This window comes from Ursus americanus, chromosome 16, assembly GCF_024610735.1.
Source record: "Ursus americanus isolate L20-20 chromosome 16, mUrsAme1.1.p, whole genome shotgun sequence".
Taxonomy (NCBI): Eukaryota; Metazoa; Chordata; class Mammalia; order Carnivora; family Ursidae; genus Ursus; species Ursus americanus.
The window spans coordinates 11,847,354-11,872,879 of NC_142142.1; the positions used below are offsets into that span (position 1 = coordinate 11,847,354).

At 41.5% G+C, this 25,526-nt stretch overlaps 2 protein-coding genes across 2 annotated transcripts in view; both read right to left on the minus strand.

Moving 5' to 3' along the window:
* The window catches only part of GDPD4 (glycerophosphodiester phosphodiesterase domain containing 4), a 133,763-nt gene extending 132,304 nt beyond the window's left edge, over positions 1-1,459 (minus strand). The window contains exon 1 of the mRNA XM_087868179.1: positions 1,274-1,459. Within this exon, the coding sequence (XP_087724305.1) occupies positions 1,274-1,456 (183 nt within the window). The 5' untranslated portion in view covers positions 1,457-1,459. The remainder of the gene's footprint in view (positions 1-1,273) is intronic.
* A 20,384-nt stretch (positions 1,460-21,843) lies between these two features.
* The window catches only part of PAK1 (p21 (RAC1) activated kinase 1), an 86,745-nt gene continuing 83,062 nt past the window's right edge, over positions 21,844-25,526 (minus strand). The window contains 1 exon segment of the mRNA XM_045816161.2: positions 21,844-23,162. Within this exon segment, the coding sequence (XP_045672117.1) occupies positions 23,076-23,162 (87 nt within the window). The 3' untranslated portion in view covers positions 21,844-23,075.

Here is a 25,526-nt window from a genome sequence, read left to right on the forward strand (position 1 = left end):
ACTCTTTATCCCCTACATGGCAGCGGTCAAATTCGTAAAACCAAACAATATCGGTCCCATCTCCCTCTGTGGCTTCATTTCCCATCATTTCTCCATTTGTATCCTCTGTTCCACCTAAGACAAACCTTATACCAATGCTCTTTGGCTCCTCTAATATGATTTCTTCTGCCATCCCCTAAACCTTACCTACCCAATTTTTAATAACCTTTTGCCTTCTATACGAAGTTGTTTTCAGCCCTTCCCTTGGCACGTGGAGGCATGTATGCATATACACATACACACACAAAAACACTCAGTATTTTGAGACTGCATTGTGCTTGTCTCTTCTACCAGTAGACTATGAATTGCTTGAGAGCAGGAACCATATCTAAGGCGTTTCTGTTATTCCCAGTCACTAGTATATAAACTAGTCCTTATAAGCCGTAAGTTAGTAGAATACCTAGGAAGGTAAGGTACAGGAGACAGAGGAACACTTCTCCTAATCTAGGCAAGCCTCCCATTTCTACCCCTTTCCTTGTGTTCTCCATCTTAGGCATAAGAAACTAGTAATCGGACTGGTCAGAATCTCAGACCCTGGCTGGGCTGTGTTTACAAGTACATGAAGGTACAGGATAAGGTCCTCCTCTTATCATTTCAGTGGTCTCTCATATCAAATCACCCACCAGAGGTCTCTTACAACATCCCGTCTCTTAAATCAAATAACCCACCAGAGGATCCCAACATATGACTGAGAGTTTAAAGTAAGAGGCCCTCAATAAGGCTAGGCCACATGCTACCACTCGGCCTTACTAAAGTTTTTCATTAGTGAATATCAGGCATTAGCCTGACCGATAAAAAAGGAATACCTTGTTTCACACTTGCTGTTATTTTTCACATAAATATGGCTCCTTTGGGAAACTCAAGATGAAGAGAGAATTAAAGATTTAGGCATTCCTGTATTTCCTAGTCAAAAACAACTAATTATACCTAAACTTCACTTTTTCAAGACTCACGAAATGAATAAGAGGAAAAGTAAATCAATGAGTAAATGAATGACATAAAAGAGGTAGAAAAAAAAGAGAAGTAATAAAAGTGAAAGCAGATGGAGAAAACAAGAATGTGTTTCCGTAAGGTTAGCTTTGGCTCCAGGACTGCAGCAGGCTTTTCATCGAAGCACTAGAGCCCTACCATGCCCAGTCCTGGAGACTCTAATAAGCCCTCACAGGGGCAGGGACCAGCCCACGTTCCCCACATCGGAGAAAGTACGGTCCAACTCCTTCCCATCTCTCTGTACCCAAGAGCAGCAGCAGGGTCCAGGTCTAGGCTTTTTCTCCTGCTTGACTTGCCACTCGCAGGTATAGCAACCAGTAATGAGGGTGATATAGCATTGTCGGTTGCAGCTGCACAGCATCCGTGGATTATGCTTTTTCAGATGACTTCTCTGGCTCCCAGGCTCAATCCTGTTAGCCTTAAGCATGGTTCACCCTCTTGCTGAAATGACAAATAAAACAATTAGGATCTAATAGCTCCTTTAAATGTTTCCTATGTCACTGTTCTACAGAAAATTCCATCAAAAAAAAGACAGATTTTAAAAGTTTATAATCTAAGATAATGCACTGGATTCTGTGGGGTGGAGTAGAGCTTCACCCTACCCTTCCCACTTTGTTTAGTATTTACTGCAGTCAGTTACCATTTGAGGTTTAGTTTTCTTATCTCTAAAGTGGGACCATAATCTCTGCCCTAGACAACTAATAAATGCTGAGAGTATCCAATTAGATAATATATACAAATGTTTTTTCAACTGTAACATGCTCTTGAAATAACTTGAGAACTAAGAGGCATGGGTGAGGTATGTGAAAAATATAATCACTGACTAATAAGTAACTTAGATATATAGCTGCCTGCCCCATCCCTTTCGTTCCTCTCCCATTTGGAATTAGTTAGGGTTAGCCTCAATTTAAATGATGGAATTTCCAAAATAGCAATGGTTGATAGTTTGTTTTTTCTCAAAAACATTATTAAAAACAAATTTTCCAACAAAAATATTTCAAAAATTATGTGGTATGTGGCTTCACAATGTCATTAAGATCCCAGACATCTTCCATCTTGCTGTTCCACTGCAACACAGGGCTTCCTTCTCAGGGTCCAAAATGGCTGCTTGAGCTACAACTATCATTCTAAAGTCCAACTAGAAGAAAGGAAGAAGAACAAAGAAGGATGTCCCCCCTTACTTTAAGGACACTTACAGAAGTTGAACATGACATTTCACTGACAGGGGGTTTTTGGAAAGGAGAGGAGAGGAGAGGAGAGGAGAGGAGAGGAGAGGAGAGGAGAAGAGAGGAGGAGGGAGGGAGGGAGGGAGGGAGGGAGGAAGGAAGGTGGAGGGACGGAGGAAAGAAGGAAAGAAAGATACTGAGCTATGTCTAGCTGTCACTACTGAATTTTTTCACCCTACTGTGATAGGACACTTTCAGAGAATTAGGGGAATTAGGGGAATTAGGGGAAATTAGGGGAAACCCCTCCAACCCCCCCAAAACCAACAAGCAAAAACCCGAAGTATTTAAAAATAAACAAGAAGTCTTAAAGGGCCTGATCCCAGACAACAGTCTCTGCTCCTCAAAACTTTCTGTTGTGCTCCACTCTTTCTCTGTGAAAGGCAGTGTTGTAGTTCAGAGCACATAGTCTGAATGTACACTTCTGGCAAAAAATGGGAGTAACAGGGACTGGAGTAATCTTTCCAGCTTAAGTGACTAAAAAATTGGGGAAAATATGAAAGAAAAGTTTTCCTACAGTGAACAATAGGGATTGAAGGATATCAATCCCTGAGAGAGAAGAAACAAAGGAAGTGAGTTTTGTAAATGCAGTCTGGATACAGTTTCCAGGATGAAGCCCTGGGAGTGAGAATGTAGGTGAATCCTCGCAGTATCCCTGAACTGAGCAGACAGAAATGGAAGTTTGGGGACGGAAAAGTACCTCCCTCTGTGTCTTCCCCAGTCTCCAATTGAATACTAATCAGTATACGCTTGTGAAGAAATTACCTGATGCTAGAAGAAGAATCACACAAAACGAGGTGGTTAGACAATCTTTAGAGTTCACAAAAGGCTGGGAATAATTGCTGTTTCCTCCAGAGCAGAAAAACTTTATAATTCATGAGGCACTAGGAAGCATACTCAGAAGGGTATTGCCTCAACAGTGGAAAAAAATTAGGCCTAAGGACTACGGCCTGGCCAAACAAAGCTTAAAAATGAGCTTCAAAAAACTCAAAATGTTTCCAAATAACTTGGCTCTGTTCCAAACAAAGATCAGAATAAAAAGGAAAAACAAAATACAAGAAGCAGCCAACAAAACAAAATTCTCAATGCCTAGTATCTGATCAAAAATTACCAGGAACATAAAAAAGTAAGAAAATTCACCAATATGAAGGAAAAAACTATCAATCAACAACTCAGAAATGTCTCAGATGACAGGATTAGTAGGGAAGGACACCAAACATTTTTACAACTGTATGCAATATGTTGAAGACAGTAGAGGAAAATTAGCATGTTAAGCAGAGACATGGAAGGTATTATTAAAAGATGTAAACTGAACTTTTAGAGATGAAAGACATAATGTCTGAGATGAAAAATACACTGCAAGGAGTAATAGCAGATTAGACACTACAAAAGAAAGGATTAGAGAACTTGAGAATTGTTTTTTTAAATGAAGAGTTTAACTGTGAGCTGCAGAACAACTATAAGCAGTCTAATACAAACATGCCTGGAGTCCCTAAAAGAGGGAGTGAGAGAGAGTGTGTGTGTGTGTGTGAGTAAGGGATAAACACAGTATTTAAAGAATTAATGGCCAAATGTTTCCAAATATGATGAAAACTATAAACCTACAGACCCAAGAAGCACAACAAACCCCGAGGAAAAGGCACATACAGCAAACTACAAGACACATCATAATCAAGATGTGTAAAAACACTAGTAAAGAGAAAATCTCACCACCAGCCAGAGAGGAAAGGTCTATTACACGTAGAGGAACAAAGATGACTTCTTGACATTTTTCCAACAAAAAAAATTTGTTGAAAACAATACAAGCCAAAAGACAGTGGAGCAACACCTTTAAACTTAAAGAACTGAACAAAACATGTTAAGCTAGAATTCAGCACTCACCATAAACAGTCTTAAAAAATGAAAGTGAAGGGGTGCCTGGCCGGCTCAGTCGGTTAACTGTCTGCCTTCGGCTCAGGTCATGATCCCAGAGTCTGGGGACTGAGTCTCCCGTCGGTCTCCTTGCTCAACAGGAGAGTCTGCCTCTCCCTCTCTGCCCCTCCCCCCACTCGTGTTTTCTCTCACATTCTCTCTACAGAGCGCGCACAAGTGGGGCAGATTAAGCAGGTGCCTAACCGAATGAGCCACACAGGTGCCCCAATAAATAAAATCTTAAAAAAAAATTTTTTTAATGAAAGTGAAATAAAGATCTTTTCAGATATTCAAAACTAGAAGAATTAATCACCAGCTGACTCACATTACAAGAAATGTCAAGATCATTCAGTATGAAGGAAAAAGGTACCAGGTGGAGATGCGCATTTATATAAAGAAATGAGGTGCACCAGAAATATTAAATATATGGGTGGATATAAAATAATGTTTTTTCTTATTTATAAAATTACTTCAGAAGATAACTGACTGAAGCAAAATAATAACAATGAATATTGCAGCTTATAACAATTATAGAAATAAAATGTATGACAACATTAGTTCAAAGGCCAGGAGCAAGAAAATGAAAGTGCAGTGTTATTTCAGTGTTCTCATATGATATATGAAGTGGTATAACTTGAAAGTAGACTCTGATAAGTTAAAGATGTATACTGTACAGTGCAAAGTAACCTCTGGAAAAAGGTGTATGTATATAATAAACCAACAAAGAAAATAAAATGAAATCATCAATATTATTCAATCAAAGAGCAAGAAAAAAGTGAAAAAGGAACACAGAACAGGAGAACAAACAGAAAGTAGTAAATCAAATTTAAACTTAAATATACCAGTAATTCCTTTAAATGTAAACAGTAAACGCTCCATGTTTAAAAAAACATTAAAAATTGTCTAAGTGGATTAAAATAACAAAGCCCAACAATATGCTCTTTACAAAAATTTGGTTTGTTGTTACAGCAGGTAGAAGAACGGAAAAATTAGTGTCCCATTACCAGGGCAATGCCATGTACCAATCAAAGATGAAACCTTAGTCATATGTAACATAAGCATGTACTGCTCATACTCTGCTGATCTACACTGGCCTCAGCTAGTATGACTGGGGTGACCTGGCTCTGCTCCATGCGTGGCTCAACCAGGTTAGGCTGAGTATATTCTCATGGTGGTGGAAGTTGTCCAAAAGAGTAAGTCACAACATGCAAATTCATCTCAAATGTCTACTTCGAAGGATGTCTTCAAGTCCAAGTCAGAAGCAGAGCACCTCAACTCATGGTAGGAGGGCATTTTAAGTTACAAGGCAAAAAGAATGTGAACACAAAAGGTGCAACTAAAGGAAGGGTGAGAATTGGAGCCAAATGATACAATCTACCTCACTAGTTACCAGCAGATCAAAAAACCTTGCTTTTTGCTTCAGGCAAAGAGCATTAGAAAAGACAAAGAAGGACATTTCATAATGATGCAAAATGACTTAAAAAATATTTTTCAATTTATAGGCACCCAATCACACGGCTTCTACAGGAGAAATAGATAAATGCACAATCACAGTGGAAGATTTAGCATTCTTCTCTCAATAAATGATACAATAAGCAGACAAAAAAGTCAAAAAGGATATAGATTTTAGCAACTTGATTAACAAACTAATCTTAATTAACATTTATAGAACACTATATTCAATGATTGCAGAATGTACATTCTTTTCAGTTGGAACATTTATCAAAAATCATATACGGAACCACACAACTGGTTTTAATAAACTTCTAAGAATTGAAATCTCAAGAGTATATTTTCTGACTACAGTGCAATTCAGCTAGAAATCAGTAAGAAAAAGATAACTACAAAAATTCACATTTGGGAATTTAACACTATATAAAAACCCATGGGTCAAAGGAAAATAATCCCAATGGAAATGAGAAAAAGTCTGAATTGGCTGATGATGAAACTGTGATGAAACTACATGAATTTGGTGAAACCAGCTGCAAATATTAGTATGTCCATGAATAAAAACTTTGTGACTGGAAGGGTGGTGAACTGCTTGAATAGTGAATAAAAGGCAGCATTTTAACCAGAATTATTACCACGACAATTTCCCACATACCTACAGATCCTTGAAGCTCAATATTTAGGGAAAGATCAATAAACATTGTTTCCCTTCCACACCTCCAGCAGCCTGCCGAAATCTCCACTTGGATTTCTCCCAGACATTTCAAAATTAGTATATCCCAAACTGAACCCCTGCCTTCCCCTCCCAAACCTATTCCTTCTGGTCTGTCGCATCTCAGCAAAGGGCACCACCGTTCACCCGGGGCTTAAGTCAAACACCAGGGTGTGTTTGCCAGGATCGAGAAACCAGAGCAAGACTTATGCTCCGTCCATAAATAACTCGGAAACTGGGCAAGAAACAACATTTTCACACGTTGAACACAGGCAGCTTTGGGCTATGACCGCCGAGAGGGGAGGAACAAACGAGCTGAGCCCTTCACACCTGTAAGGACTTACGGACAAGCCGACCGCCGGCCAGCCCTGGACGCCAGCCAAGCCACTGGGCCTGCCCGGCTTGGTCTCCCTGTCGCCCACCGACCGGGACAGGCGCAGGGGGAAGGCTTTGGTCTCCGCTTCCTCACCTGAGCACAGGGGTAATGGCTGCTCCAGGTTCACCACACCTAGTGAGCGGCCTGGCTACAAGAGCCTCAGGTTTGGCTGCCAACTTGATAATATTTATGTAGCTTCCTACTCCTGGAGATGCTTGAGGGGGTAAGCACAGAGCTGCAAACGTTACTTACGGCGACTTCAAAACCTCAAATGCAAACGTGAACTCCCCACTGGAGAAGACCAGCGTCTCTCAAGATGGACGCCCGGTTCAACGAGGCGGTGGAGGCCGCCTCGCGCAGGGGGCGTGGCCAGGGGCGTGGCCTCAGGTGCTCCACCCTGGCGCGCGGCTGTTTCCTGCGGACCCTCAAGTTTACTTCAGAGCACAGCCTATTAAATGTGTACTTTAAGGTATGCTCTTGGTTTTATTTTGCTCTTTATAAAAATAATGTCAGCATAAGCTTAGTTCATTTAGTTCAGGCATTAGCTTTTTTGTAGCCGAGTTATTTATAGATTGTCTCATTTTTTACTATTTTTTTCTTGTCTTTTTTCCCCCCTAACCTGCTTCAAACAATGGGCCTGTTTGTTTTGTTTGTTTGTTTAATCTTTTTTTTGTAAAAAATAAAGCCATTTATTTTTTTTTTTTCACTGTTTTATTTTATTTTCTTTAATGTTTTTTTATTATATTATGTTAGTCACATACAGTACATCCCCGGTTTCCGATGTAAGGCTCAATGATTCATTAGTTGTGTATAACACCCAGTGCACCGTGCAATACGTGCCCTCCTTACTACCCATCACCAGTCTATCCCATTCCCCCACCCCCCTCCCCTCTGAGGCCCTCAGTTTGTTTCTCAGAGTCCACAGTCTCTCATGTTTCATTCCCCCTTCTGATTACCCCCCCTTTCTTTATCCCTTTCTTCCCCTACCGATCATCCTAGTTCTTATGTTCCATAGATGAGAGAAATCATATGATAGTTGTCTTTCTCTGCTTGACTTATTTCACTTAGCATTATCTCCTCCAGTGCCGTCCATGTTGCAGCAAATGTTGAGAACTCGTTCTTTCTGATAGCTGAGTAATATTCCATTGTATATATGGACCACATCTTCTTAATCCAGTCATCTGTTGAAGGGCATCTCGGCTCCTTCCACGATTTAGCTATTGTGGACAATGCCGCTATGAACATTGGGGTGCATATGGCCCTTCTCTTTACTACGTCTGTATCTTTGGGGTAAACACCCAGTAGTGCAATGGCTGGGTCATAGGGTAGCTCAATTTTTAACTTTTTAAGGGACCTCCACACTGTTTTCCAGAGTGGCTGTACCAACTTGCATTCCCACCAACAATGTAGGAGGGATCCCCTTTCTCCACATCCTCTCCAACAATTGTTGTTTCTTGCCTTGTCTATTTTTGCCATTCTAACTGGCGTAAGGTGGTGTCTTAGTGTGGTTTTGATTTGAATTTCCTTGATGGCTAATGATTTTGAACATTTTTTCATGTGTCTGTTAGCCATTTGTATGTCATCATTGGAAAAGTGTCTGTTCATATCTTCTGCCCATTTTTTGATTTGTTTATTTGTTTCTCGTGTATTGAGTTTGAGAAGTTCTTTGTAGATCTTGGATACCAGTCTTTTATCTGTAGCATCATTTGCAAATATATTCTCCCATTCCGTGGGCTGCCTCTTGGTTTTTTTGACTGTTTCCTTGGCTGTGCAGAAGCTTTTTATCTTGATGAAGTCCCACAAGTTCATTTTATCTTTTGTTTCTCTCGCCTTTGGAGATGTGTCATGAAAAAGGTTGCTTTGGCCGATGTCGTAGAGGTTGCTGCCTATGTTCTCCTCTAGGATTCTGATGGATTCCTGTCTCACATCGAGGTCTTTCATCCATTTGGAGTTTATCTTTGTGTATGGTGTGAGAGAGTGGTCAAGTTTCATTCTTTTGCATGTAGCTGTCCAATTTTCCCAGCACCATTTATTGAAGAGACTATCTTTTTTCCACTGGATGTTTTTTCCTGCTTTATCAAAGATTAGTTGCCCAAAGAGCCGAGGGTTCATTTCTGGGTTCTCTTTTCTCTCCATTGAACTATGTGTCTGTTTTTGTGCCAGTACCATGCTGTCTTTGTGATCACAGCTTTGTAGTACAGCTCGAAATCTGGCATTGTGATGCCCCCAGCTTTGTTTTTCCTTTTCAACAGTTCCTTGGAGATTCAGGGCTTTTTCTGGTTCCATACAAATTTAAGGACTATCGTTCCAGTTCTTTGAAAAATGTCATCGGTATTTTGATCGGGATAGCATTGAAAGTGTAGATTGCTCTGGGTAGCATGGACATTTTAACTATGTTAATTCTTCCGATCCATGAGCATAGAATATTTTCCCATCTTTTGGTGTCTTCTTCAATGTCTTTCAAGAGTGATTTATATTTCTAGAATATAGGTCCTTTACGTCTCTGGTTAAGTTAATTCCAAGGTAATGTGTGGTTTTTGGTGCTATTGTAAATGGGATGGATTCCCTAATTTCTCTTTCTTCAGTCTCATTATTCGTGTATAGAAGTGCAGCTGATTTCTGAGCATTGATTTTGTATCCTGCCACATTACTGAATTGCTCTATAATTTCTAATAGTTTGGGCGTGGATTCTTTTGGGTTTTCCGTAAAGAGTATCATGTCATCTGCGAAGAGAGACAGTTTGACTTCTTCTTTGCCGATTTGGATACCTTTTAAGCCTTTTTGTTGTCTGATTGCTGTTGCAAGGACTTCTAGTACTATGTTGAATAATAGTGGCGAGAGTGGGCATCCTTGTCGTGTTCCTGATCTTAAGGGAAAGGCTTCCAGCTTTTCCCCATTGAGAATGATATTTGCTGTAGGCTTTTCATAGATGGTTTTTATGAGATTGAGGAATGTACCCTCTATCCCTACACTCTGAAGGGTTTTAATCAGGAAAGGATGCTGTATTTTGTCAAATGCTTTTTCTGCATCTATTGAGAGAATCATATGATTTCTGAATTTTAGTTTCTGGATAAAATCTAAGACACTGATAGATTTGGGAATGTTGAACCACCCTTGCATCGCAGGGATGAATCCCACTTGGTCATGATGGATAATCCTTTTAATGTACTGTTGGATTCTATTAGCCAGGATATTGTTGAGGATTTTGGCGTCCATATTCATTAGGGAAATCGGACTGTAATTCTCCTTTTTGATGGGGTCTTTGCCTGGTTTGGGGATCAAGGTAATATTGGCCTCATAGAATGAGTTTGGTAGCTTTCCTTCTGTTTTTATTTTCTGAAATAGCTTTAGGAGAATAGGTATTATTTCTTCTTTGAATGTTTGCAAGAATTCCCCAGGAAAACCGTCCGGGCCTGGAGTTTTGTTTTTTGGAAGGTTGTTTATCACTGACTCAATCTCTTCATAATTAATTGGCCTGTTTAAAAAATCAATTTCTTCCTGTTTCAGTCTTGGTAGTTTATAGGTTTCCAGAAAGGCCTCCATCTCTTCCAGATTGCTTAATTTATTGGCATAAAGCTATTGATAAAAGTTTCTAATAATCCTTCCAATTTCATTGGTGTTGGTTGTGACCTCTCCTTTTTCATTCATAATTTTATTAAGTTGGGTCCTTTCTCTATTCTTTTGGTAAGACTTGCCAGTGGTCTGTCAATTTTATTGATTCTCTCAAAGAACCAGCTTCTAGTTCTGTTGATCTGCTCTACTGTACTCCTGGTTTCTAATTCATTGATTTCTGCTCTAATCTTGGTCAACCGCTTCCTCGTGCGTGGATTAGGTCTGTCCCTCTGTTGCTGTTCCAGCTTCTTGAGGTGAGAATATAAAAACTGCATTTTAGATTTTTCTATTCTTTTGAGTGAGGCTTGGGAGGCTATGTATTTCCCCCTTAGGACTCCCTTTGCAGTATCCCATAGGTTTTGGACCATTCTGTTTTCATTCTCATTGGTCCCCATAAATTGTTTAAACTGATTTTTGATTTCCTGGTTTATCGAATCATTCCTGAGCAGGATGGTTCTTAGTCTCCAAGTGTTTGAGTTTCTTCCAAATTTTTCCTTGTGGTTAAGTTTCAATTTCAAAGCACTGTGGTCTGAGAATATGCAGGGAATAATTTCAGTCTTTTGGTATCGGTTGAGACCTGTTTTATGTCCCAGAACATGGTCTATTCTTGAGAATGTTCCATGGGCATTCAAATAGAATGAGTATTCTTTGGTTCTGGGTTGTAGTGTTCTATATATATCTATGAGGTCCAACTCGTCGAGTATGGCATTCAAAGCCCTTGTGTCTTTGTCGATTTTTTGCATGGGTGTTCTGTCTATTTCTGATAGTGGAGTGTTGATAGTCCCCTACTATTAACGTATTTTTATCTATATGTCTCTTTATTGTGGTTAAGAGTTGGCTTGTGTATCTTGCTGCTCCCCTGTTGGGGGCATATATATTTATAATTGTCATATCCACTTGTTGGATACATCTTTTGAGAATAATATAGTGCCCTTCTGTGTCTCTAACTATAGTCTTTAGTTTAAAATCCAATCTGTCTGATATGAGAATCACTACCCCAGCTTTCTTTTGAGGTCCATTGGCGTGAAAGATGGTATTCCATCCCTTTAGTTTCAGTCTGAATGTATCTTTAGTTTCAAAATGAGTCTCTTGTAGACAGCAAATGGATGGGTCATGTCTTTTTATCCAATCTGCAACCCTGTGGCGTTTTTTTTTTTTTAAGATTTTATTTATTTATTCGACAGAGATAGAGACAGCCAGCTAGAGAGGGAACACAAGCAGGGGGAGTAGGAGAGGAAGAAGCAGGCTCACAGCGGAGGAGCCTGATGTGGGTCTCGATCCCATAACGCCGGGATCACGCCCTGAGCCGAAGGCAGACGCTTAACCGCTGTGCCACCCAGGCGCCCCCTGTGGCGTTTATGGGAGCATTTAGGCCATTTACATTGAGACTGAATATTGAGAGATATGATTTTAATGATGCCATGTTGCCAATAAAGTCTTTGTTTCTATTGATTGTGACTTTCTGTTCTGTATCACACTTGGGGACTTTTTATTTTTATAGAACCCCCCGTAATATCTCCTGTAGGGCTGGTTTCGTGGTTACAAAATTGGTCAATGACGATTCTGGAAGGTCTTTATTTCTCCATCAATTCTGAATGACAGCCTTGCTGGATAAAGGATCCTTGGCTGCATGTTTTTCTCTGAAAGAGCTTTAAAAATGCCCCCCCAACCCTTTCTCTCATTCCAGGTCTGTGTAGACAGGTCTCACGTAATTCTGATACCTTTGCCTTGGTACGTGAGAAATTTCTTTGCCCTGGCCACTTTCAATACTTTATCCTTGGATCTAATATTTGCGAAATGCACTATGACGTGACATGGCGTAGGTTTGTTGTGGTTGAGCTTGGGAGGGGTCCTCTCTGCCTCTTGGACACGAATGTTTGTTTCCCTTGCTAGATTAGGGAAGTTTTCAGCTTCAATTTGTTCAAATATCTCTTCTAGACCTCAGTTTTTCTCCACCCCCTCGGGGATGCCGATGATTCTGACATTGGATCGTTTTGAGTCAGTAATCTCCCATAACCTACATTCATGAGCGTGGATTTTTTTAAGTCCAGCTTCTATTTTCGCTTTTTCTTCTACTAACCCGTCCTCCAATTCGCTGATACGTTCTTCTGCCTCATTCACCCTGGCTGTCAGAGCCTCTAGTTTTGACTGCATTTGGCTCATAGAATTTTTAATTTCTGCCAGATTCACTCTCATTTCTGCCCTTAGAGATTCTATATTCTCATTAACATTTTCATTAATACTTTTTTCAAGTCTACATATCATCTTGACCATTGTTACTCTGAATTTCATTTCTGATAATTTGGTTACATTCATATCCATTAGTTCTGTGGCAGAGGCCACAGACTCATTGTCCTTTCTTTGTTGGGGGGGCTTCTCCTTCTCGTCATTCTGATGAGGAGAGGTTGCGGGGTTGTCCAGATCCCAAATTATCGGCCGGTACCCAGGCCGTGTGCCCTTGTTTTATAGGGACCTCAGGGATGTGGGCTTCTTGATTTTTCAGCCTGCCTTCTGTGTTCTGGGGGAGGGGCCTGCCGTGCTGATACTCAGGCAGCCCTGTTTGGGTAGAGTCTCCGTGTCCCCTGCGAGGGGGGATGGGAAGGGCACGCTGTGAGCCGGTGTTTCCAGGCTTTTGTTCTCTGGCGGCTTTCCCTGGCGGTTTGCTGTGCCTCTTCTGAGAGTCAGAGCAGCCGCGGCCAAATTTCAGCCTCTGTCACAGAACAGAGGGATTGTGGCCGGTTCTCTACTAATGTTCTGGCCACTTTAACTCTGTCTCTGTTGGTGCTGCTCAACCCTGCAGCGTCCCGGGATGTGCGCCCACACCCGGTGTCCCAGCCCTCACTTCCAGGGCCGGCGCATCTCTGTCCTTTGTGTTTCTAACGCCACCAGCCGCCGGCCGCCCCACGCGCTCCCGGATCTCCCGGTCTCAGTCTGGATCCAGTGAGCGCACCGGGATTCCGGTGATCCGCGAGATGCCTGGTGGCGCGCGATCCTGGCTCACGGTCTCAGTCTGCTGTTCTGCGGGTGCCGTCTGCGAGCCCCGCCCGCTCCCCAGTGCAGATGACTACTGCTCCCGGCGCCCGAATGCAGCGGCTCCCTCCCCCTTCCGTTTATCTTCCGATATCTGTGCACAGTTTCACGGCTCCCCTCTTCGTACCTCAATACTCAGCGCTGGAGATGTTCATTTGTAGAGATCTAGATGCATCTTCCTGCATCTCAGGCTGATTCCGTGGATGTTCAGGCTGGTCTGGTACCTATCCAGCTCGACTCAGGGGACCGGCTGAAAAAGGAGTCCCCTATTCCTCCGCCATCTTAACTCTAATCCCCAATCTGTTTGGGAAACTCTTTATCTTTCCTTCTATTCTGAATGACAGCCTTGCTGGATAACGTATTCTTGGCTGCATATTTTTCCCCTTAAGCACATTGAATAAATCATGTCATTCCCTTCTGGCCTGCCAGGTCTCTGTGGAGAGATGCGCTGCTCACCTGACTTGTCTTGCCTTATAGGTTAGGGAAGGTAGATAGTACTATTATACTCACTTTACAGAACTAAAAACTGAGGCTCAGGCAGGCGAAGTAGCTTCTCCAAGGTCCTACGTACCAGTGACAGAGCCAAAAATTAAATACAGCCCATTTGACTGCAATTACACCATCCTATTTTGTTTCCTCTAGACCTCCACTGTCCAAAAAGATAGCTACTAAGCACATGTGGCTATTTGAATTTAAATTAATAGAAATTAAAATGTAAAAATCAGTTCCTCAGTCACTTACCACATTTTAAGTGCTGAGCAGCTCCATGTCGCTAGTGGCCCCCATACTGGACTATGCAAGTGTAGAGTCCGTTATTGTAGAAAGTTTATTGGCTAGTGCTGGTCTACAGTCACCAGTACCTGGCACACTTTCTGCCTTTCTGATAATGGAAATTATACACATTACCTTGTTACTTTAACTTCCAGGAAGCTCAATTCCAAAATTTAAGCCCACGTGTAGCTGTACTTTAGCCTTGGTAACCAACGTGTTTGTGCTTATCTTTTCCGTGGTCCTGATTTTCTATCTGTATTTATTATTGTTTCATTGAAAGTGTTATTGTTGCAGGTTTTCTTAAATCATTTGTTGAAAGGGCAGGATATAAATATAAATAAACAAAAATGAGGACAGATGCTCTGATATTTCATGACCTGCATGGTATAAGGGGCAGAACAGGATTCCTGAACCAGCTATACGCTGTCTGTTAGAAACTCACATCCAATGAAACAATGTAGGCAGGATGAAAGTAAATGGATGGAAAAAGTTATACCATACAAACTTTAATCAGAGTTTAATCAGAGTGGAGAAGGCTACATTGATATCAGATAAATTAGATTTCAGAGCAAAGATAATTACTAGAAACAGAGGAAGACATTATATAATGATAAAAGGATCAGTTCACCAAAACAAGACAGCAGTTCTAAATATGTATGTAGGAGACAACAGAATTGCAACGTACGTGGATGAAAAACTAATAGAAGTGAAAGGAGAAATAAGCCCACGATAAAAGTTCAAGTCTTCAATACCTATTCTTCCACAATTCATAGGACAATTAGACTGAAAATCAGCAGGTATTTAGAAGATTTCAACAACATCGAGCAATAGGATCTAATGGATATTTATAGAACATTTGGCCCAACATCATCATTATACATTATACATTCATTTCAAATGCTTATTTCCATAACATATACCAAAATAGACCATATTCTGGGCATTAAAACAAACCTCAGCAAATTGAAAGAATTTAAATCATACAGAGTATGTTCTGTGATACGCTCGAATCAAACCAGAAATCATAACTGAAAGATAACATGAAAATCTACAAATATTTGGAAACTAAACAACCCCCTTCTAAATCATCTATGCGTCGAAGAGCAAGTCTCAAGGTAAATTTAAAAAATACACTGAACTAAACGAAAGCGAAATACAGCATTTAAAACTTGTGGGTCACACCTAAGGCTGTGCTGAAAGGGAAATTTACAGCACTGAATACATAAATTAGAAAAGAGGAAGTCTTAAATCAATAATCTAAGTTCCTACCTCAAGAACCTAGAAAAAGAAGGGCAAAATGAACCCAAAGTCAGCAGACAGAAGAAGATTAAAGAGGAAACAAACTGAGGGCTTCAGAGGGGAGGGGGGTGGGGGACTGGGATAGGCCGGTGATGGGTAGTAAGGAGGGCACGTATTGCATGGTGCACTGGGTGTTATACGCAAATAATGAATCATGGAACTTTACATCAAAAACTAGGGATGTACTGTATGGTGACTAACATAATATAATAAAAAATTATTAAAAAAAGAGTATGTGAACTATCCCTCTATTTTTTCTCACTTTGCATTTATATCTACAATTATCTCAAAATATAAAGTAACATTTTTTTTAAAATTTTTATTTAAGTTCAATTAATTAGGAGATGTGTGGGTGGCTTAGTCGGTTGAGCATCTGCCTTCGGTTCAGGTCATGATCCCAGGGTCCTGGGATTGGGCTCCGCATCGGGGCTTCCTGCTCAGCGAGGAGCCTGCTTCTCTGCCTGCTACTCCTCCTGCTTGTGCTCTCTCTCTCTGACAAATAAATAAATAAAATCTGTTTTAAAAATTCAGTTAATTAACATATAATGTATTATTGGTTTCAGCGGTAGAGGTCAGTGATTCATCAGTCTTATATAATACCCAGTGCTCATTATATCACAGGCCTTGTTAATGTCCATCACCCAGTTACCCATCCCCCAACCCCTTTCCCCTCCAGCAACCCTGTTTGTTTTCTATGGTTAAGAGTCTGTTATGGTTGTCTCGCTCTCTCATTTCATCTTGTTTTATTTTTCCCTCCCTTACCCTATAATCCTGTTTTTTTCTTAAATTCCACATATAAGTGAGATCATATGATAATTGTCTTTCTCTGATTGACTTATTTCACTTAGCATAATACCCTCTGGTTCCATTCACGTTGTTGTAAATGGCAAGATTTCATTTTATTTTGATGTCTGTAGTATTCCATTGTGTATATACACCACATCTTCTTTATCCATTCATCTGTCGATGGACATCTGGGCTCTTTCCATAGTTTGGCTATTGTGGACATTGCTGCTGTGAACATCGGGGTGCAGGTGCCCCTTTGGATCACTACATCTGTATCTTTGGGTAAATAGTGAGTAGTGCAATTGCTGGGTCATAGGGTAGCTCTATTTTCAACTTTTTGAGGAACCTCCATACTATTTTCCAGACTGGCTGCACCAGCTTGCATTCCCACCAACAGTGTAAGAAGGTTCCCAGAAAGTTTAATTTTAAAAAGACAATCAACAAAAAGAGTTTATAACACAAAAATGAGAAAGGAAAATTATCCAGCACATACAAAGAATTTCAACAGAAAATAATTAAAAGATGACAAATTTTTTTTTAAAAAATGAGGGAAAGATTTGAAAAAACACTTCACAACATACTCAAAACACAATGACATACACTCTACACACAGATTGGTTAGAGTGAAGTAGTTGACAGTATTACAGCTTAGCAAGGATTGACTGAGCACGTGAGGAAGGTGGAGCAATGTGTATGAACTCCCACACTAGTGGGGGATGTCAATTTGTACAACCCCTTTGGAAAACTTGTAGGTATTATCTTAAAGAGTTGAAGATATATATGCCCTGTGATCCAATGATGCCACGACTGGGATATCAGTGGTAAATTTGTGCTTACGAGCACCAGGATAAATACACAATAACGTCACAGCAGCATTGCTTGCCATTGCCCCAAACAGCAAATAAGCCACATGCTTAGCAACAGAAGAATGAATAATGTCAGCATACTCATTCAGTTGAATGACGTGGAGCAAAGCCAAATGCCCACACGGACACATACCAGGCCTTTAGAACAGCATTTATTGGAGGAAACCGGTGAGTATAGGGGCAGCGGCAGGTTTGGAAGTCCCCTGTTGCTCATTCCATTTGAAGTCAGCACACAGGAGGGAGATCCTGATCCTTGCATGACTGTGACAGTGTGGTATCTCCTCCTCATCTCCCTTCTTGCTCACTACCAGGGAGGAAGATTGTCTCTTCACAAGGGTAGAGGTCTGAAAAGTCATAGAACAGCTGGCCTGATGAGGGTTGAGATCCAATAGCTGCGTGACATGGCAGAACCATGGCTTCTAGCCCTGTTCCCCCGCTTCATTCATACATACATATCATACATTCAGAAGAAAATGCATCGGCTCTCTCCTGTCAAGACCAGGGACAAAAGACCGTGTCTTGGTATGGCAGACCAGTGATCTGATCAGCATTCTTCTAGAACTGATTTCTCTAAGCATTTGGCTGTAGCTAGATTCCACGGAGCTCAAAGGCCTACTCCTTTCCTAGAAGGCCAGCCAGCAGAGAATATTGGGCAAGTTAACCCTTAGTTCTCAACCACAATAGTTCTTCACCTCTAATCTCTATGTGGCCTCTATACATCATTCCCCATTCCATCAGTAACGTATATCATTTCAATCTATAGGCAACACTGGAGAATGGTTAATACAACTAGGTGGGAGTTCTCAAACTTGAGCTGTTTCAGAGTCATCTGGAGGACTCATCTGCAGATTGCAGATCCACGAAGGACCCTGAAAACTTTCGTTTGTGAAGAGTTCTCATGTGATGCTGATGCTGCTGGCGTAGGAACCACACTTTGAAAAGCACTGGAATAGGGAAAGCCCTGAATAGCTGTTCAGACAAGAAAAAGGGGTACCAGACCGGGATACACTAAATAACCATACTGCCTTTTCCCATTTGCGGAATGCTGATTATCCTACTTGCTACGAATCATTATCCAGAAGCAAGAGGAATTGTTGATTAGGGCACAGGAAGCCCTTTGGCTATAGGATTATGAAGATCAGTTTTGTGGTCTAAATCCACTCTGGTTAAAATAACAACAATAATAAATGAAAATAAAACCACCCCGGCTAAGTCCAGGCTAATCTGCTGGACGGTTAGCGTGATCTCATTAGCTATTCAGCCTAGCAGAACTGCTAGATTTCCTCTTGTTTTCTTCAGCTTCAATTATCCCCACTCAGGAGTAAGACTGTGGTGTCCTCTCTCCTCACTTCCCATTGGCAGGCTTTCTCCTCTACATCTAGGCCAGGTGGTAGCTATGGGGGGCCTGAGATTATCACCTCAGGGTTATAGGTCATAGTTACTGGAGGCAAACAGGTGAAGGCTATTTGACCACACTGAAAAACAGCCTAGGTGGAACGTATTATCCAGTCCAGAGGGGTGTGTGTGTGTGTGTACAGTGTTGGAGTTAAGGCCAATATTCATAGGTACAGGGCTTGAATAAAGCCTAATCAAGATCTATAGGATTATTCTCCAAGCCTTTTCCAATGACCAAGAATTCTGTGTCATCACAGGAAGTAGAGGAAGAGCTAGACATAGAACCCAAGAGTCCATTATGGATAGTTTTATAGGCAGGTAGTGGGTAGTATGATTCAGTGGAGTAGGATAGGAAACTCATAGCTGGTAAATGTTAGAAAACACTGGAGTGCTTCCAGCTCTCCCTTGCTGCATCTGGTAACCGATGACTGATCCAGCACTGTGACAGATTAGCAAAGGACCCATTGTCAGTAAGCGATGCCTAGAAGAATGGGAGTCCCTGGGTGATGGTTCTCTTGAAGGGATCCAAATATAAGATAGGATGTACTTCCTCCAAATGTCTCCCACGGTTTGGGGTATTCCCTTATTTCTGGTGAGAGGCTGCTTCTGAAAATATAACATCTGACCCAGCACAATTACCGTAACAGGAACCCAGGAGTAGCCCCATCACCACCAGTCTCCTTCCTCCATGGTTCCACAGTAGTTGCACTGCATTTACTTATACCCAAGGGTGAGGACACCTTGCACAGTGCCCACGTGGCAGTTATACAATAACATCAAATGCAGGATAAAGGTATTAGTGTGACTTCAGTTGAATTGGTCACCACTAGCCAGCCTCATGGCTCTAGCGGTGTCTTCAGGTTGGTATCTACCTACTCTTGATACAGTGTAGTGTTCGGACTTCCCAAATGCCAAAGGGAATCAGGGTAGGAGAAAAAGCACAGAGGTATGGAAAGGAATACCTGGGTTCAGGTCCCTGAACTACAGTTATACCACTCCAGTTATTTCCCCATCCCCTAATACCTGTGTCCTTAACAGATGGCTGAGAGCGGATAGCCCCTTCCAGGATATGCTGGGCAGAACTCTAAGATGATCCCTGCTGATCTGAAGGTATCTCCCCGCCCCGCCCCCCCCCCACTTCAAATGCGTATGTTGAAATCCTAATGCTCAAAGTGATGGTATAAAGAGGTGGGCGCTTTGGAGGTACTTAGGTCATGAGGGTGGAGCCCTCATAAATGGGATTAGTGCTTTCAGAAAAAAGAGCCCATAGAGCTCCCTAATCCTTCTGCCATGTGAGGACATAGCAAGAAGTTAGCAGTCTGCAACATGGAAGAGGGCCTTCACCAGGACCTGACCATGCTGACACCATGATTTTGGACACCACAGCCTCTAGAACTGTGGAAAATAAATTTCTGTTGTTTATAAGCCACCCAGTCTATGGCATTTTGTTACAGCAGCCCGAATAGACTGAGGCCCCCAAGATGCCCAGCCTCTGGTGTATTAACTTCTCCATTTTCCCAATCAAACAGTAATCGAAGTACTGTGGTGAAGGGGTTTTGCAGATGTAATTAAGTGCCCAAATTAGTTGACCTTAAGACAGGTCGATTATCTAAATAAGCCTGACCTAATCACAGGAGCCCTTCAAAAGCAGAGTTTTCTCTCGTTGGTTGCCAAAGTGATAGACAGATGTGCTCTTGCTAATCTGGAATAAAGCAAACATTCATTTGTGAACTGCCTGTGAAGGCTGGGGGGGGGGGGCAAAAACAGTTGGCAGCCTCTTGTTGCTGAGAGTGGTCCTTGACTGACAGCTAGAAAGGAAATGAGGACCTCAGTCCTACAACCACAAAGAAATTAATTCTGCCAACGACCAGTGAGCCTGAAAGAGGACTTCAAGGCCCTGATGAACTATAGCCCCGGCCAATACCTTGATTTCAGTCTCACGAGACTCCGAGCAGAATATCCAGCCATGCCGTGCTCAGATATTTGCCCTATAGAAACTGTGAGATACTTTGCATTGCGTTAAGCCACATTTGTGGTAATTTGCTATGTAGCGATAGAAAACGAACACATGGGATAGACGTGTACAGTACTCATACAGAATTAAATAAGCAGCAATTGTCTATGAATAGAGAGCTTCAGTGTTCTCTTGCCTCCACGCTCGGCAGACAATACAAGCATGGGAATACGCTGTGTTAGGCTGGCTGGGCAGGAAGAATGTCCCGTTATCTGAGTGCATGTCTAGAAATTCCAGTAGCAAACAGTCATCCCTATAATGCTTGAACAGAGTGTTGGAAAGTTCACAGGGCAGGCAGTGCTTCTGTTTTAATGCCCAACTATCAGATAATTCCCAAGATTCTAAGATTCCAGAGGGACAATCAGCTAAGAATTCCTCAGGCCTCATCAGCTAACCGGTTTACCACTACAATCTGAAGTGAAGAGGTGTAACACTCCTTCTGATGGGCTGTACCATCATGTGACATTCCTTGTGTGTTACATGTAAGCAATGCAATTGTCCTTGTCCTTTCAGTAACTGCATGCAAAATCTCCTGCACCTTTGTATTTTTTTTTCCATAAGACAACATTGGGGGTCCCCAACCTTTTCACTTTTGCCCCCTGGATCTAAAGGTCATAACCACATAGCACTGTAAAAGGTGTCAGTTCACTTAGTTCCTGCTGGAGTTATCGCCTCCGTCTGGAGGTGGGGATGGCGTGTGTGATGGTTAACTTTCTGTGTCAATTTCACCGGGCCGTGGGATGCCCAGTAGCTGGTTAAACAGTCTTTCTGGGTGTGTCTGTTTGTGTGTGTGTGTGGGGGGGGGGATTGTTTCCGGAAGAGATTAGCATATGAATTGGTGGACAGAGTAAAGCTAATGACCCTGCTTGGATGGGCATCATCAAATTAACTGAAGGCCTGATGAGAACAAAAAGGTGGAGTGCGTTGCTGGGACATCAGTCTTCTTCTGCCTTGGGTGCTCCTGGTTCTTACACATCAGACTTTGACTGGAATCTACACCACGGGCTCTCTATCCTCTCAGGCCTTTGAACTACACCCCTGGCCTTCATGGGCCTCCAACCTGCAGATGTAGATCATGGGACTTCTCCATTTCCATACTCACCTGAACCAATACCTTATAATATATAAATATTTTTGGCCCTTTTCTCTTAGTTTATAATTAAAAGTGTTAAGACAAAGAATACACACTGAAGTACATAGTGGTAAAGGGGCATCTTACTACAACTTAATCTCAAATTACTCAGGAAGAAAAAATATATATATACATTTTTATTATATATATACTTAAGTTTTCTTAAGTTTGAAATCATTTCAGAATGAAAAATTAGGAAAGAAAGGGGAAAAGGAAAAGAAGAGAGGCATACTCCAAGTAGAATATTTTCATCTCCTTTTATTGAAGGAAATAAAACTTGTGCTGCAAGAGGCAGTGGTACCTCAGAGCATGACAAGGTAGCCAAGGGGACTGACATGACAAGCCACAATGCTGGCCAGGGGTCCTATCGTAGTGGGAGGACCAAAACCACAAAGATAGCAGGAGGTAGCAAACATCCCCAACACCCAGTGCAAGCATTTCCATTTGCAGAGAGCTTGGCCATGCATTGTAAAACAGGGTCCCCTCACAGCTGGCAGAGTATCTTGTCAGGTTGCCAAATCCATTCAAAACTAACATGTAGTTATACAGTTGGGAGATCTTTCCTCTGACCCAAAGACTCAGGCCATCAGAAGATCTTTCAGCTCCTCATCCCAGATGGAAAAAGAGGCTGAGTTCTTGAAACAACACATAGGTACAGCTGGACAGATGCTGAACCCAACTTTGTTCTAAAAGCAGCTAAATTTTCCCCTGACTTCTCACACTGCTCGCCCTAGGAAACCTCTCGAAGTTCTAAACAAAGACAGAATTGGGGCAGCAGCCTAGGGGGTGGAGGGAGTCAAAAGCTGCTACATAGCCAAGACCATTTCACAAGAAATAGCATGGGGAACACTACTGGGTGAAGATCTCCCAAAGAGCTGCTAGAAGCACACACAAAGAAAAAACATGGTAGCTTTCTCTCCCATATCGAGATCAGCTGCGCCAAAGCCATGGTCCAGGAAGATGAGCCATTTCATGTCCTGGCAAATTATCAACCCTCACGGCACTCCTCCCGCTGTTCCAATTTTCAAGTACAATAGGATTTTGAGCAGTTCAGCCTCAGAAAAGCAAGCACTAAAGAAATCTCAACTGATTACAAACTGATAAAGTTATAAAGCCAAAAATTTATAGTCAAGAACTGACTGGCGGGTGTGAGATTGGGGTGGGGGAGAGAAGATTTTGCTGTGTAGAAATAGGAGTCCAAGGGTTTATTCATATAAGCCCTTGATCATAAACCACCCTCACAACCACAAATTGGGAGGAAATTCCATCTTTAGAAATGGCCATCATTAGTCAGTGGCAGTTCTCTTCAATGCTGGACACATGGTTTTCAGGGATCAAGGTCATGAGAGCGCTAGACCAGGAAATGGGAGGAGCAAGGCAAGGAAGAGAGGGCATCGGGGCTTGGAATTTCTAAAATGAGCATTTATTTCACAGAAGTCTTGGCACAATGAGGCTGGGGTAAGCGTGGTTTTAGTGATTGTTCTTGGTTGCCTCCTTTGCTGCAGCAATCAGTGGAGTGAGGCTGGAGAGGGGCTTGGCAATCTTCAGGAACTGATGCTAGAAAGGAAAACAGAGCAAAGACACGTGACTCTTTACCATTCTTCCTCAGTAGCCGTCATAAGATGTTACGGGAATCCACATTTGCACAAGGTGCTGCCTGGAAAGCTTCAGATCATCCCCAAGTTGATGAACATCTTTAAAAGGTAACAAACCATTTTGGAAAACTGGTTGGCAGTATCTGCCCACAACTGAAACACACATCTATGCTATATCCTAGCATTTCCTCTTGTAGGTATATTTCCAAGAGTTTGTGTATCCACCAAAAGATACACACAAGAATGTTCTCAGCACTTTCACTTACAATAGCCATAACTAAAAAGAACCCAACTGTCTAAGAGAATGAAAGAATGAATAATGTTATATTTTATAATACTATGCAGAAAATTACACAGCAAGTTAAAAGAATGAATAATTGATACACTGACAACAGGATGAATCTCAGACATTACGTTGAGTGAAAGAAGCCAGACACAAGAGGTTTCATGTTGTATGATTCCATTGTATAACAGGTAAGACTAAACTGTGGTGATAATCAGAATAATTATCTCTGGGGGAAAGAACTGACTGATCATGACCCAATGGTACACTGCAATACTGCATCTCAGGAGCACTGATCTAGGAATTCATTGTTCTATCTTCGAATCCAATAAAGTCTTCAATAGCTTGGTCCTTCCCCAAATCACTTTCACTGGGCTGTACTTTGGGCCACATCCACAACTATTAAGACCATTTTGGAGAAAACACCGTATGAACATTACATCTACATTTTCGGCCAGACTGTTATGGAAAACAATTCTTTATGTAACGCAGAGCCTCTTTTTTTTTTTTTTTTTTTTTTAAGATTTTATTTATTTATTTCGACAGAGATAGAGACAGCCAGTGAGAGAGAGAGACAGCGATGCAGGGGGAGTGGGAGAGGAAGAAGCAGGCTCATAGCGGAGGAGCCTGATGTGGGGCTCGATCCCATAACGCCGGGATCACGCCCTGAGCCGAAGGCAGACGCTTAACCGCTGTGCCACCCAGGCACCCCAAGAGCCTCTTAACTAAAAATGATTTTTCTTACATTTAGTAGTAAAAAGGCTTTGTGTCTTGAGGATGTGATGTTTTTCCATTTCATAAGAAATATAGGAACTATCACATTTCCTTTTCTGTCCTAGCCACCAGGAAACTGAGACCCAAATTTGATGTTTAAACAAAACTAACAGATGATTAGCGTATTTGATCCTTCTGCCATCCTTATAAGTCCTTTTTATTAATCATATTGCATACTGTTCAGGCACATACACATACAGCCATATATACGCCTCTTCGTCGCTGGAAGTTGCTTCATCGTCTTTTGGGACAGAGAGAGGATAGAAAAAGGCACTGAAAACAAGAAGTTACTATGAAAGAAATTAAAGATCTTGGCTAAATCATGAAGATACGAATTCCAACATAATACCCTATGTATTTTTGTCCATATATGTGTTCTCACAGGAGAAATAGATATGAAGCTTTTGTGATTTAAGATACCAAAGTCATGGTTTTAAATATTTACAATGTACAGTAACAAGTTAAAGAGCCATTGTTATCAAACCACATGTTTCTACAACTCCCCTCTGAGTTGAGAAAGCAGCATGATCCAATACCCACTTGGGAAGCCTCAGTTTCCTTCTCTGTATCATGAACAAAGTATAATAGATAAGCCCTAAAGCCTTTCCAGTTTTAGCACTCTTTGAGACAAAAGAGCAGTGGCCAAGAGCATACACACTTGAGAGCCAAACAGACATAGGTTAACACCCTGGGTCCACCACATATTAGCTATATAATCATGGAAAAGTTACTGAACACTTGAAACCTCACTTGCTCACCTATAAAAATGGGAATAACAGAACCTATAAATCACAGGTTGTTATACAGAATAGACGAAAAGAACATATAAAGCACTTAGTGCCTATAGTATGGTAAAGATTCAATGTAATGCATTTATTGTTTCTTATGGTATCAGGAAGAAAACTCTAGAGGGCACTACTTTCAATACTTACAATTTAGTACCCAATTAACAATATCTTCACCAATCACAGGCTTAGAGTAGAATTTGAACATTTTTCCATGTTTAGGGTTTCTAGAGCAAACCTCATATAAAAGGCAAAGGGATCCTATATGGTACTGCCTGTCATAAGGGGTTTTCAGTCCCAAAGGATCCGAGAGACTAATGGGTTACACTTGGCAGAGCCCAAATCTCATATCTATTGTTTTTTTTTTAAGATTTTATTTATTTACTTGACAGAGACAGACAGCCAGCGAGAGAGGGAACACAAGCAGGGGAGTGGGAGACGAAGAAGCAGGCTCCCAGTGTAGGATCCCAGAACGCCGGGATCA